This window comes from Protopterus annectens, chromosome 4.part0 (assembly GCF_019279795.1).
Source record: "Protopterus annectens isolate FY-2018-M chromosome 4.part0, PAN1.0, whole genome shotgun sequence".
NCBI lineage: Eukaryota > Metazoa > Chordata > Ceratodontiformes > Protopteridae > Protopterus > Protopterus annectens.
Window position 1 is genome coordinate 1,120,590,907 of NC_056733.1, and position 15,772 is coordinate 1,120,606,678.

The 15,772-nt window shown below is 43.6% G+C and overlaps 1 protein-coding gene across 3 annotated transcripts in view; it reads left to right on the forward strand.

The window, feature by feature from the left end:
• Nucleotides 1–15,263, forward strand: part of NPM1 (nucleophosmin 1) — a 367,407-nt gene extending 352,144 nt beyond the window's left edge. For all 3 annotated transcript variants that reach the window (XM_044069094.1, XM_044069097.1, XM_044069095.1), the window contains exon 11: nucleotides 14,905–15,263. In XM_044069094.1, the coding sequence (XP_043925029.1) occupies nucleotides 14,905–14,955 (51 nt within the window). In that variant the 3' untranslated portion in view covers nucleotides 14,956–15,263. The remainder of the gene's footprint in view (nucleotides 1–14,904) is intronic.
• The last annotated feature ends 509 nt before the right edge of the window (nucleotides 15,264–15,772 follow it).

Sequence of the window (15,772 nt, forward strand, 5' to 3'; positions counted from 1 at the left end):
GTATGTCATCTGGACCAACAACCTTTCCGTTTCATAGCTATCCTTACTTCCTCCTTGCTAATCCACTGCACTTCATGATTCACTATCTGCACATCATCCAACCTTCTCTCCCTCTCATTCTCTTATCTTTACTAGCTCTGTCCCTCTGTCTAGCCAACCGGTACTGGTCCTTTTCTCCCTCCTTAGTGTCCAGCCTTTTATACAACTCTTCATATGCCTTATCCTTAGTCTTCGCCACCTCACTTTGCCATGCACCTCATCTCCTTACACTCTTGTCTACTTTCTTCATCTCTGACAATCCCACTTCTTCGCCAACCTCTTTCTCTGTATACTCTCCTGTACTTCTTCATTCCACCCCCAGGTCTCCTTGTCCTCCTTCCTCTTTCCAGATGTTACACCAAGCACCCTTCTAGCCATCTCTCTTAGTAGCTCTGCTGTAGTTACCCATCTATTCGGTAACTCTTCACTGCCACCCATTGCCTGTCTCCTCCCTGAACATCACCTCACAATTACCCTTTTTCAATTTCCACCATTTCATCCTTGGTGCTGCCCTCACACTCATCCTCCTCCTCTTGATCACCAATGTCATCCTACAAACCACCATCCTATGCTGCCTAACTACACTTCCCCTGCCACCACTTTACAGTCTCCAATCTCCTTCAGATTGGCCCTTCTACATAAGATATAATCCACCTGTGTGCGTCTTCCTCCACTCTTGTATGTCACCCTATGCTCCTCCCTCTTGTTAAAAATACGTATTCATCACAGCCATGTCCATCCTTTTCGCAAAATCCACTACCATCTGACCTTCTCCATTCCTTTGCTTAACACCGTACCTACCCATCACTTCCTCGTCCCCTCTGTTCCCTTCACCAACATACCCATTGAAATCTGCTCCAATCACCAGTCTCTCACCCTTTGGTACGGTCATCACCACTTCAACTCGCTCCAAAATTTTTCTTTCTCATCCATCACACACCCAACTTGTGGAGCAATATGCACTAACAACGTTCATCATTACACCATCAATTTCCAGATTCATAAACCTCACTCTATCCGACACTCTCTTCACCTCCAAAACACTCTTAGCAACAACAGTAGCCCAATATCCGCCAGCACCCTGTTGGCCAACAGTACTGGTGGTGGTCTTTGTTAACCTGGGCCTCGACCGATCTGGTATGAGTTTCTGTACAGTTTTCTGCATTTGTGATGTGGTACAATTTTATGCCGGATGCCCTTCCTGACGCAACCCTCCCCATTTATCCAGGCTTGGGACCGGCACAAAGAAATGCACTGGCTTGTGCATCCAGCTAAACCATATAACTTGCATGACGACACTGCATAGTAACACAATGTAAACTACCACACCCAACACCCAAAGTGAATTCTAGTGTGACTTTTTAACTCAAAGTGCACACTGTCACAGCATCTGTGGTCTAACAACTTTCTAAGGGAATTTCATTAATACAAATTTATTTGGTTTTGACCAGAATTCTTAAACCAAGGAGTTGAAAGGAATGCTGCAACCTCTACCTAATGACAGAGGACCTTATGGCCATCACCATAGCATAGTAGTAGTGATGGTGGTAAAACATCACTTGTGTCAACACTGTATCACCCCAGATGGGACCCGAACCCACCATCCCTGGCTTATACCTTGAGCATTAATGCATACTTTTGAGTCACCTCTTACTTAAAAGTTCATTACAAAATGATATACAAAGCATGGAGGTGTTAAAAGCAAGCAGCTCAGAATGAGTACAGCAAGGCGAGCACACCATGACTTAGTACCAAATCCTGTGACAATAATATAGATATTTATGAACTCGTGTAAATGCTCCCATAACTATTACCACAAACTGTAAAGTGTTAAAGTGCCCCCTTTTGTGAGATACTAACCATGCATCTGCTGCCTAAAAATAATGGATCCTCAGCAAATATCTGACGCACAGCACCACATGGTTGGGACTCAGAATAAGCTTTGAAACAAAACTGGACTTCACCCTGCAAATAAAGAAAATTTGGGTTGAAGCTGCCAAGGTAGAGATCAAAAAGACTGATTTGCTTTGCCAGCCTCTTCAATCCTTCACCTGGACAGCCCAGCCCACCTCAGCCCTCCTACCTATCCTGACCCTACCTGTTCTCCACCTCCCCCTTCCCCCCACTGAAACCGGAGTCCAAGCTGAACTTCCTCCGACAAATGACTGCTTGCTGCGCTGTTCTCAGACCGATGGATACTCTTAGGCCTAGAAGCCAGGCCATGCCTAAAAAATCTATTTCTAGCCACCATCTTACTCCTGCTCCACCCCCTCCCCCACTCCCAAATGCTTAAAATGGCGGAGAATCTCATCTCCCTTATCAGGGGTAGTCAGGCCACAACTTCTAAAAGGAAAGACACCCTTCTCCTGAAATACTGACAGAACAGGATTCTGAGGAATCTGATTATTCAGATTTTGAAGAGGAACAACCACCTCTGACTGCTCATGTGGATTCAGATGCAGAGGAATACATTCCTTCTGCCTCCCCACCAGAAGGCCTTTCCTTTGGGGAAACCCTTCACACTCTCAGGGAACATTTCCACTGGGAATCCAGGACTTCCCTCCGTCTAAGAAAAGGCTGTTTCTAGACCTGCCCCAGCACAGACACTTGGCCATCCCCCCTTATCTTAGTAATGGTGGATGTCCATGAATCCAGCTTAGCCCTTGATGCCCTCCCACCTGCTCCCAGTAAACCTGACTGGTCTTAACGGATTCTCACAAATATCTGCACAGAAATCCTGCTGCAGACCCTGAGGTCGTTACACAAGGACCTAAAGGAGCTAAGGCTAGTTCTGCAAAGAATCCCATTCCTTTTGACAAGGATTCCAGAGCTTTGGACAGATGTGGTAAAAGTGTACACCTCTGCAACCTTGACTATCACAGCACTCAACTGTCTGTCCTGTATGTTAAAATATCAGCACACACTTGAACTGTTAAAACAAAAGATTTCAACTTTACCTGACTGTGCCAATTCGAAAAAGTTAGCAGTTTTACTGCACTCTACTTGTCAAGTGGCCAAACACTCATTACACTGTGGATATGATGCCCTAGAAGCCTCAAGCAGGGCAGCTGTCAGGATCTGTCATTAGGAGACATGCATGGTTGAAGGCACAACCTTTTCCCTGTTCATGTCAAGTCTAAATTGATGCACCCTTTGATCCAAGGGCTGCTTGTTTGGAGTAAAAGCAGAAGTTCTTAAAAAGATGAAAGACTAAGCAAAATCTATGCAAACAGTAAAAGATTTCTTTCAGGTACAACTTCCAAGGTTTCTCTCTAAGCACTGGCCCTTTCCTGCACCTAGCAGATAAGGGCAAAGTAAGCCCTTCAAGGACAGGACCACCCAGCCCCCTATCCCCAGGGACAGCAGAACCAAACAGTGGACCACTTCCACCTCAAAGGCAGGGAGTTCTAAGCCATTACTCTGACAAAAACTCTTGACTCCCTCTTCTCTCCCCCCCCCCCCCCCCTCTGCCCTCTTTTCACTCACCAAAAGCTAGGAGGAAGGCTCTCCCTCTGCAAAGGACCAATGAGTCTTAAAGATAATTTTTCAGGGATACAAATTCTCTTAACGAACTCCCAGTTCCAAGAGGGTACCCAGACTTGCCTCTAAATCAGTGGGCAAAGGCATTGAAACCAGTGCAAACTCAGCTCAAACAGGCAAAGGCTTTTATTTCAGACTATTCCTTGTTCCCAGAAAAGAGGGCACTTGGCGCCATCTATCCATACCGAGCACTTCCTTGGTGGAACCCAAATTCAAAATGTTAACTTTGCAGCAGCTGCTGCCTATGCTGACAAAATGCCTGGTTAGTGACCCTAAACCTAAAAGATGCCTACCTCCACATCCGCATAATGCTCACAACACTTTCAGTTCTCTGTGCTACTCTTTGGCTTATCTACTGCTCCCAGGATTCAGCAAATGCTTAGCCCCGGCCATAGCATTTTGGCAACTGAATCCTGCCTCATTCAGGCAGAGTGCAAAGAAAAGCTGCTCCAGGACCTCCTCTGTCAAAACCCTCCTAACCTCCTTAGGATTCACCATCGAGAAGAAATCAAAGCAACACCCTCCAGGAAGATCATTGTCTTGGGAGCACTGCTGGACACAGCATCCCAAATGGTTTTCCTTTTCCCCAGAAAAGCAGAGCTTCCTGCCTCTCTAACCTAGCTGGCTTCCAGAAGTCACTTCACTGCAAGGAAGTTCCTGAAAGCCTTTGGGTACATGGCATCTTGCATACTTCTAATTCCTCTGGCTAGGCTTCATATGAGAACTTCATTGGTATCTAAGGAACCTTTGGTATCTGCACTCTCTGCCTCTAGAGACCTCTCTCTCTCTCTCTCTCTCTCTCTCTCTCTCTCTGATCCCCTGTATAAGGGCAGTGTTTCTGTGGTGGGCAGGGGCCTGTGCCAAGAACAAGGGTCTTCCCTTAATCCTCCATCCAACCGGGCAGACCATCACTACCAACGCCTCAGATTGCTTGGGGCGCTCACCTGGCAGGTGCACCCAAGGTATTTGGGATGCCCAGCATCTTCCCTTGCACATCAACCAGAAGGAAATGATGGCAGTACAAATGACTGGCATCCTTCAAACCCCATCTCAGGCCAGGGGTTCTACTTATGAAAACAGAAACACAACAGTAATGTGAATTGCGAACGCTATATAATCTGTCAATCCCCGAAAACCCAAAATGTCAAACTCTTTCCCAGTTAAAAAAAAAATCAAAACACAGCAGGGAGGCTTCACCCCCCCCCCCCTACTTAAATATACCAACGCTGAGATTGCACCACATTGGAGGAAATGGCAAAGTCCCGAAAACGGACCAGTGATTTTTTTCTCTAGTGAAAAAAATTGCTGATCCCGTGCATTTGGTATTTTGCCATTTCGCATAATGACAAAAACACGGTGATACAGTTAATGGGTTCTGGATGTGCTTTGTTTTTTAATATGTGCGATCAATAAAACATTAGATTTTATTTTGGTGAAACTTCCAGTGCCTTATTTTTGGTTATCAGTTGCCTTGCTTTATAGCACTGTGACTACCTGACATCAGTCAACAAGCGACAGCAGCCAAGGGCTACCACAGCAGGAATAGCCTACAGGTGATGACTGCAACAGTGAATAAACTGTAACATCTACATTTATGGTAAGTGTACACAACTGTACTTTCTGTTGCCATGATTGAGTTTTCTTCTAAATTACTAAACTGTCTGCATCAGTTCCAGTATAGCTTTTGTTCATTGTTGGAAGGCAAGTTATTGGTCTATAGTTAAGATACCGTACAGGTTCACTCCTGAGGAGATTCACTTGTTAGCCAGGTTGGTGTGTGGCTGGGTTGCACATGCAAGTAGTTCTTGCTGTGGTCTAAGTCATTGGTAATGCTTTTAGCCAGAAGTTTGAGTGCTGTATTTGGGCTTGGGGTTTTCCATTTAGTTTTTCTTAATTGTTTTTCTGTGGCAGTTAATCACATTTCATATCCTGTACATTTGAACTTGTTTTCTGTCCGTTCAGCATCTTTGTGGTCTTCATAAATTTCCCTAATGTGTCTCTGGTGGTTCTCATGTTTTTGGGCCCTTGCAGAATTGCTTATTTTGTACTTCGCAGTTTTTTTCTGCCTGTGCTGATATCTAATGTATTTGCAGTAGTGTGCGACAAAGCATAGTCTCTTGTACTGTGTAATGCTTTCCTCACATCTGAATATTTTTGTTCTGGTCCCTCTTCTAGTTTCATTCTCTATTGAATGCTTACATAATGGCATTTTATTTCTTCCTTTCTTTCCATTATTGCTCTTTTTTTCGTGGTAAGACTTGCTAGGTAATATATCATATTCAATTTTATCACAAGTGTTAGACATCCAATAACAGATTAACAGGAATTAGTCTTTACTTTTGTAATCAATTTCTTTCATCAATCTTGTGTCTATGCATCTCAAATCAAGCAACTCTTCCTTTAGATAATTTTCTTCTCAATTTTGGCACATTCTTTGTTTTATGACATTCTACAGAAAGTTCCATGATGTCTTCGTGTCATTCTCCAACTGTATCCTGTCTCATCTGTTGCCCCTTTGTATGAACTCATTGGCCCGTTACTCCAACACTGCCCATGTCCAGGTTGCCATGGGTTCTTCCTCCTTCCTTTGCTGTGCAACTCAACATTTATACTGCTTTCTTACTGAAGACTCATGTGCATAGTTGTGACAAAGGATCAGGTGCTTCCTGTTTCTCCTTAATTTGGGGACTCCTTGTTCATACTGTGCTGTTAGCAGAGTTTTGTTTTTTTCTACACTAAATCCTTCACTTGCAGGCAATCCATAACTTCAGTTTCTATTTCTTTAATTTCTGTTGCTAATCCTGTTGCATTTTCTTTTTCTTTTCTGTTTTGAAATTTGTCATATCTGGCATGTATTTCTCTGCAAATGTGTTTTTGTTTGTATTTAGTTTGGCTTTCTGCTTTGCATAAATATGGCACCATAGCAGATATTTTCTTTCCCATGTCCTCCTTTCTTTTATACCTTTCAAAAAATCTCTGGATTTGTTTATTTTTGGACTTCCTCTGCCAATTTTTCCAGCCAGCCCAACATTTATGTAATGATTTTCATCAATCTCTGGTACTAATGAACATACTTTTTAAGCTTGTGACTGTGTTCTTTCCTCTAATTTCAATCTTGAATATCTGCTGTCTGGAAATTCTGGCTTCTTGCATAATAGTAACATTACATAATTTCTTCCTTATCAATCCACTCATCTTTATGGATTTTTTTGGCCTGTCAGTTTGATTTTTGACTACATCTGGGGGAACCCTTTCAACTTTGCTTTTCCCGATGTTAGGAAAGTTTCCATGTCTGTAGGATTTTACAGTGCCATTTATCTAGTCCTGGCACCAGTGCACACACCAAGAATTGGTACATTTTTATGCTGGGACTTGTGTTCCCAGCTGTCCTTTTTCAGTTTACTGCTCTCCATGGTATAAGCTATATAAAACACGTTCAGTCAGTGTTTTGGTGAGATTTTTTGATGCGTCTACCACGTGAAAGTACTCACTTTAGTATTTTTGGAGTCCTTCATAATCTTTAGAACTCTTATCAGTGTGAAAGCATACAGGAACATTCCCGTCTGTGGGAATGAGAGTATCTGTCCCCAAGCCTGTTTACAAGAAATCCTGGAGCAGAATTTCTTCAGATGTCTGTTTTGAGCAGAGGCTGATCTATTTAAGGTGTGCCCACAGGTGTCAATTCTTGGAAGACCACCCTCTTGGTGTAATTTCCATTTGTAAGGGTATGTCCTGGTCCTGCTCAGCTTGTCTGCTACAGTGCTTTGCTCTAGATGAATGTATGATGACTGAGGAGTCTGCAAAGGGGGTAAAATGTGGTAGGCTTTTGTTTATATACCACAAATGTCTGTGGTATCTAACTTTGATATCCTGAAGACTAGAGATTAATGCCTTAGTTTCAAGCTTCTCTCCTCCTATAGTAAATTGCCACCTTGACAGCCCTAATTTCATTCCCCTTGCTGGAAGACTGGTTGCAACGGGTGTGATATTGTTTCAGGTAAGTTATATTTTTCTCACTAATCCCTTTCAGGGTCACAGCCATGTAGTCTTGTGGCTATCATTTTGATGCATAGATTCCCCTCCCCGGTTGGCAAAAATTGACTTTGGTGTGTTTTTCATCTCATGTTGCTTAAGTTGTCTGAAAGCTTTCTGCAGTCAAAAATCTTTGTTGATGGTTTTTATGCTCATCCTTCCCTTTTCAGGGTAGTTTTAAGATGACTGACCAAGATCTTTTTGTTCAAGAAGTGTATGGCTTATAGCCACAAAATCCCACTGCAGGATCTACAAAAATGTATTGCTTAGGGTCTGCATATTAGATGAAATGTGAAAATTGTTACTTTGGGCCTAGAGTCTTTTCAGGCTGCGATCCAAGCTCTTGGTGCTTTCTCCGTGGCCAAGCTAGTCATGCATGCTTGCTTCCCTTACAGGACTCCGCTAAGAAGTCAGAAAAGTCTACGTGGGTATTTCGAGATAAGGGCAGGAATCCCCTTTAAGGTGGATCCAAAGAGTCTAGGCAGAGGTCTCTGGATGCCTTTGCAGCCCAAGGTCTCACTCCAAAGATCCCTCTGTCCTCTGATTTGCCATTCTTTTTCTCTGCTCAAAGGTCTGGTCAGGCTCTGGTCCAGTCCCCAGTTCCTTTTTTCTGCCAGATCTAGTGATCTTCGTGTTTCACTGTTGCAATCCTGACTTGTGGGTTTTTCCTGCTGTGAAAGTCCTTGGCTGGCCGACTTCTAGAGTAAAAAAAATCTCCCTCCCCCTAAGGCTGACAGGCATCCTTCCCTGGTGTCAGTGTGCTTGGGTATAAACTGAGCCATTCAATACCATTACATTAGTCTTTTCTTGCCATGTCAGCCCAAAGCATTGTTTCAGTGAGTCTGTCTGTCCACACCAGTGAGAAGCCTTCTAAAGCAAAGTACCCTGTTGGACTTTAACTCATGTCAGATGAGGTTAATAGTGGTGTCCACTGTGGTAAGCAAATCCCACATTGAGACTTTCATACTTTTCAGTTGTCTAGACCTGGATCTTGGCATCCCTAGATGTTCTCTTTTCATGTTGCAGTATTCTGATATGTGGGATCCTCTGCAACCATTCATCGTCTGCCAGTCCCCTAAGGCTTGATCACTGAGCAAAGGTGAGGCACTTTCCCAGCCCCCTTCTGTGACTGCGGTGGTGGCTCAGGCCTCTATCGAGAGACCCTTATGAACTCTTGATATGCTGTTTGATCCCTCAACTTCTACACAGGCCTTGACTTTCAATTCAATTGTTGGGTTTGGAGTTGCCCAGCGCACTGCTTCCGACGTGATTTTGTACCAGTGACGTTCCTTCGAGGCATCAGTCTAACAGATTGGCTTCAGGATTGGGGATATAGCTAGGCTAAAGCTATTTCTAAGGCTCTGCGTTGAGTCCTGTGCCTAGGCCAACTGGCTCCCATTTAGCAGGTTAACAGCAAGACCTGGTCAGGACCACATCTCCTTACTCAGGAGTAGGTAACACCTGTTGAAGTCTTCCCCAAGGAAAAGGAAGAGGTATCCTACCCTTATAAGTTTTCTCTGACCCTCCTGATTCAGATGAGGATTCTGACCAGGAGAGGTCTGTTAGGAAGGACCCTTCCTTTTGAGGATTCAGATTCTGAGGGGAATCTACCAGCGGCATCACCTCCTTGACTCCACGTTTTGGGAAACACCCCATGCCATGAGGGAACATTTATAATGGGAGGCAAAGGAATACCTGCAGTCTAAAGAGTTGGTGAGTTCCTTGACCTCCCAGAACACAAACCTTTGGCTATCCCTTCTGTATTGGAGGTGGTAGAGGATGTTTTTATGGACTCTTCTCTGAAGCCCCTCAAGCCAGACAGGTTTTACAGGGTGCTGGACATGTATAAGTACCTCTTCAAAAACCCTTCTGCTGACCCAGAGATGGTCGCTCCATGTTCCAAAGGGAGCATGTTGGCTGTGAATCATCTAGGCTCTGAATCCTCTACCTATTGAGAAGGAAAGCAGGGCCCGTAATAGATTTTGCAAAAAGGCTACATATCCAATACCCTACCAATGAGGGCCCTTAACTGCCAGCTTTGTATGATAAAATACCAACAGTGTTCTAGGTAAAATGAAACAAGATTTCCTTTGGAGGACAAGAATATTTGTAAAGAATTGTTGGACCTTTGACATTCTAGCTTCCAGGTGGCTGGAAACTTTTTACACTGTGGCTGTGATGCTGTGGAGGCCTCTAGCCGAACCGCTGTGTCTGGCTAAGTCATTAGACTTGCTTAGCTTAGGGGAACAGACCCTGCCAGACCATGTCAAATGCAGACTTTTCCTATATGCACCCCTTGATAAGGACTTTTTGGGCCAAAGGCGGAAGCTGTACTAAAAATAGAAGATAAAGCAAAATATTTGCAAAATGTCAAGAACTTTCTCCAACTTCCTACTCCTAGATTAGTAGGAATGTTCCCACTAAACACTGGGCCTTTCCCCCTCAAGCAGGTGGCGTCCAGAGGAAGCCTTGGAGGGAAAGGCCATCACAAAAGCATGGTCAGGGGTCCTCAAGAACCCCCTAGGCAGGGGAGTTCTAGGTCATTGGGCCCTGGCAGAGAGCAGCAGTGACTTCCCCTACCCTCTCTAGGAAAAGATAGGAAGGCTATCCCTGTTCAAAGAAAATTGGTCCCTCGTTACTTGATCCACAAAATCAGAGGAGGCTTTCTCAGATTCACAGTTTGTACTCAAAGGGGTCAGTGGTACCAGTACCAGATCATCAAATGGGGAAGGGTCCTACCCCAGGTTATTCCTGGTTCCCAGAAAGGAAAGCTCTTTACTTCCTATCCTAGACCTGTCCACCCTCAGTCAGTCCCTGCTGTTACAAAAATTGTTGACTCTCCCCATGTTGGACCTAAAAGATGCTTACTTGCACATTCCTGTAGAGGATCTTGCAGAGCTTTGCTTCAGGGCAGGTACCAGCCACTTTCATTTCTCCATACAAGCCCTTTAGCATGTATACTGCTCCCAGGATCTTCATAAAGTGTTTAGCTCGTGTGATTTCTGCAGAACACTGATCCAGATTTACCCATGTCTGGATGACTGCCTCATTCAAGCCATGAGTCAGAGATCCTAAAGGATCTGGCCTTCACTCGGACCATAATCCACCTCTTTAGGGTCCATGATAAATCTTTGCCTATCCACCATGATAGTTTTTCCTGGGGGCTCTTCTGGATTCCTCCCTTCAAACGGCCTTCCTCATTCCAGAAAAGGTCTCTTTCTTGGCTCAGTATTTCCAAAACTTTATGCAGAGACAACTTTAAGCAAAGGAATTCCTCGGAGCATGGGGTTACTATGACATCTTTTATCCTTGTGCTCCCTCTGGCCAGTTTACACATGAAGCTCCAGTGGTACCTCAATCTGTAGTGAGCATTCTGTCCCTGTTAGCAGAAATTCCACTGATCCCTTGCCTCGAGGAGGAATTTGTGGTGGACACGGGCATATGCCCAGAGCCAGTGTAGTTTCCCCTTCAGGGTCATCCCCTGTGGTCCAAACTTTGACCACAAATGCTTCAGAGACAGCCTGGGGGGCCATTTCCAACACGTTCAATACCAAGGCAGATGGGAAGATCGGTTCAGACGCTAGCAGATTGAAAAGAACTGATGGCAGTGCAGAAAGGGCCTAGTGGCTTTCAAAGATCAGTGGAAACCAGAGATCCTGCAAAACGGACGACACCACCACCACAGTTGTGGTACATAAGGGGGCACCCACTCTTGCCCTCTGTCAACCTAGCAGTTTAAGTCTGGGAGAGACAGCTCACTCTCTGGGGTTGTACCTCATGGCACAGTAACACTCTCAGGGACTTGAAATATTCTAGCAGATCTCAGCCGACACCTGATGGATCCCCACAAGTGGCGTCTGCATCGGGGAAACATTTCTCATAGTCCAGAGAATGGGGATCCCTGCAGGTAGACCTCTGTCAACAGCGAAAGTGTTCAACTAAAAATCTTTTCCAGGAGTAAACTACCCTCAGCCCGGAGGACAGATGCATTCTCCTTTGGAGCCACCTGTTCCTTTTATGCATTCCCTCCTAAATATCAGGGGGGAAAAGGCCCAAGGGTCATCCTGATAGTCCAAGACTGGCCCATGCAACACTGGTATTCTTTGCTACTGAGTTTAACCAGTGAAACAATGAGGCAGTTACTGCAGTGTACCTTCTGACTCAAGACAAAGGGAGGTGTGTGCATCCCAACCGGCAGACACTAGCTATTAGCCTGGATAATTCCATGAAATACTACTCTGAGCTCACCCTAAGCAGACACTTTCAAGACCTTCTCAAGGAGGCTAGAAGGCCTAGCAGCAGGAAATCATACTTGGACATGTGGAAAAGATTCTCCCATTTTGTCAGCAGCGAGGCCTTTATCCTAAATTTCTGCCGTTTTAGATTACCGAGTGCCCTGGTAGATAGAGGCCTATCCTATTCCATCAAGATTCACCCCTGTTGTTTCATCCCACATCCCTACTCTTCCTCCTATCTTTTTCCCACCCCCTGAAACAATCTGATCAGACCTCCCAGGAGGTAACCCTCACCTCCATGGGACATCAGTTTTTTTCTAGGAAAAACTGACCCTACCCCTGTTTGAACAAGCAGCTTCTGCCAATTTAAAATTTCTAACCTGGAATACTGCCCTTTTACTTGTAATCACTGAGCTATAAGCTGTCAGTGGAATCATTTCTCATTCCACCCAGACATGGCACTTGGGAATAACCTATCCTTATATCCAAGGTGGTCACAGACATCCTTGAATCAAGCCATACACTTGCTCACCTTTCCAAAGCCTCAGAACAGGGGGGAAAGAATCCTTCACTCGGATGTGGACAGACCGCTTTGCTACTGTCTTGACTGAGCTAAATCTTTTTCGCTACTATCTTGACTGATTAGTTCAGATTAACTGTGTTATTTGCCACTGGCTCTGAGGGAAAGCAGTCTCCAAACACACTACATGTCCAAGCAGATCTCCCACTGTATTTTATTTCAACAGCCATGGTGCTGCAGTAGCGCTGTCACCTCACAGTAAGACGTTGTCTCATTCGATTCTCAGTTATCTCGTCTTCTGTCTGGAGACATGCATGAATGGGCATACCTTCGTTGAAGGTTGTGCTTCAGGGCTGGCAACTCTGCACGTAAAAATCTACTGCCAATCATTAGCGGACTGGAGTTCCGCTGTGGCGACACCTAACCGGGAAAAGCCGAAAGACGCAACAGCCATCATGAAAAGAGGCCGCCTGAAGCTGTAAGAACTCATTGTACTAGGGCAACTTCTACCTGCGCTTCCTTCCTGAAAGCGTCTACCAAAAACATTTTGGAAGCTGCTACCTGGTCATCTGTGCATACCTTTACCAAACACTGCCACTTGTTGGCTTTCAAGTCTAGAGCAGGATTTGTCACTGCCATCTTACAGGGCATCCTCTCTTCCCTATAATCTACCTTCCACCCTCATCCCAGCATTGGGAATCATCCCACAAGTTGGGATTGCAAAAGTGAAACTCTTAAGAACATAGTACAGTTATGTGCACTTGCCGTAAATAGTGTATTCACTGTTGCAGGCTCCCCACACACACGTGCGCACACATGCTTTTTTGTCTTCAGTAGTAGTCTACTTCCATTTTCTGCATGCAGAGTGAAATATTTACTAATTTTGGCATGTATGTGTATATTCCATAATGGTTCTGAGGTAAGTAAGGGGGGGGGGGGGTATTAGGATATCTTTGTATCTACAGGAGATTTGTTTGGAAAATAGTTGAAGGCTTTCTCTGAGGCAATATAGTCAATAAGAAGAGTGCCTAGATCCCTTGCAAATGTCTGATAGGCGGGATGTCACCTGTGCAATATGGGAAAAATCTGGTTTACCAAAAAATGAACTACATTTTGTTCTCAAGACCATAAACTTAGTCTGGAAGATTGAATAACAGTACCCAGTTTATAGTGTGCAAACTTTAACCACAAACCAGGAGTGTTAGCCTGAAGGTCTGAGAAATTGAGTACAAGGCACCTGGATGACTAAAATTTTCAAAATGTACTGCATTTGGATCATATTCAGACATCTGCATTTTGGTGGGTAGAAAAGAGCAAGTCTACACTTAATCCATTTTTCTATTGTGTGAAATGTGTAGGTAGTTTCTGATCTGTTTTTACTCATCTTGCAGGGAAAGCTTATACTTTAGATTCTGAAGAAACGTATTGCACCAGTCTTTCTCTGGTATATCCAGTGTTGCAGCTCAGAGCATAACTGCAGCATTATAGCAGAGTACATGTTGCATCTAAACAGACTTGCCAAGGTAGTCTTGAGTGGTCTCACCATCATAGCTCTCAACCTTTTGGCACATAATTTGGATAAAGACAAAAATAAGGGGGAACAGAGCAACCAAAATAGGAACAAATTTTAAATATTCCTACAAATGTATAAAGTTGCTAGAATAAAAGCTGTTACCATGCATTTTCTGAAGGATATGAAGTCCAAAACTCAAATGCCTGTCATTTAATGAATTCAATCCTCACTGATTTGACACAAATCTAAAAAAATCACAAGCTTTATGACAAGTTTTATGTGCAACAGCCCAAAAATGAGGCATAAATCTGGGCATTTGAGAGATGTGATTACCACCCACAAAGCAAGCACACTTTCTTCATTTTACTGTCTTCAAGTCAGTCCATCCTTGGCAACACAAGTACTGTTGAACATTTCATTGCTGCAAGTAGCAGTTGGGTACAAAAACTTTTTTTAAGTGAACCAAAACCCCAGCAAATTGCATATTAAACTCTGCTCCTAGGTGTGACCCCCCCCAATCTGTTTGCTAATGTCTATATTGTAGGGCAAAATGGGTATATTCTGATCAGTGTACAGACCAACAAACTCCCGTGTGAAATAGCTGCTAAAGAATGTGCTTTCAGAAATACAGAAAACATTTTGCTATGGGCAGGGCCTCCTTGTGTTCCCAATTCTTTAAATATACCAGCAGACTGCTTCATAAATCGTCCTGTACCACCATAATGATTATACAACCATAGTAGTACTTGTATAACAGAAACATGAAAGAAACTGTCATTCAGTTAAACTGACCATTAAGCCAACAAGTTTTTGGGTGTATCTTCTCTCTCAGTATGGTGTCCATAAGACCAAGAAGCAATCTGTAGTAAAAAAAAAAAATGTATATAGCCCTCGAAAGATACAGGAGTTGAATTACATCTGTTATTTCAAAGCATACTCTGTTTTCTGTGTTATACCTGTGCTTTGGCTGTTAGGACTACAGTTCATATCTATTTACAACAACTTTTCTTTTCTTTTCTTTGCAGATAATCCAGGAACTTTGGAAGTGGAGGCAGTCTCTAAAAGATGCAAAATGAGTTTCTGCAAAATGGCACCTCTATACAGTTATGATGTCTGTTCTACGTATTTTTTTATGAATTGCCTAGAAAGGACTCTTCTTCGCCCTGCCCCTGCCCAGTCAGCAAAAAGTTCTGGTCTCCTGACTGCTTGAAACTTTATGCGACACTGTGTGTGTGCATTTTGTAAAGAAGAAATCCGCCCACTTCAACTTTTGTTTTAATTATTCATGTGAACAGTTTTCTGATGATGTGAATTACTGGAGTGATACCAGAAAGGTTTGTTGGGGGGAGGGGGCTTGTTGAATAAAGTGTTTTGATAAAATGTCTTCAGTGTACTTGTCAACACAGACTCGTTTTATATCGTAGTCATTTGAGGGAAAATGACAAGCCATATAAGTGAAGATCAAGTGTTTAACATAATTAATTTTTTTTGTCTCAAAACATTTTTATACTCTTCTAACCAGGGGCATTCTCTCTGCTGCTTTCAGTAAAGCAGTCTTTGCCACCACAAGGAGTGGAACTGACCTCGAGTATTTTTTATTCAAATTTTAGAACTCTTGAATTTGACATTTTTGTCTTTGATGTAGGCAAACTTGTTTTTCAGTACTCTTCATTTTCTTCTGTTGGGTACCTAGCCAAATTCACAAGGCTTTTGAAGACATTGAAAGGGGAAGATGTTCTTTGGTGTTCATCGTGCCACACACTTTGTCTGAAAAGCTGTCAGGGAGCTTTTTAAGAGAATCTAACAGACCTTTCTCAGAGTACAGTTTCGTGAATAATTCTAGGTGACGTTCCCTTGTTATGGCTCCGACCTCTACCATTGTCTCAACTGTCT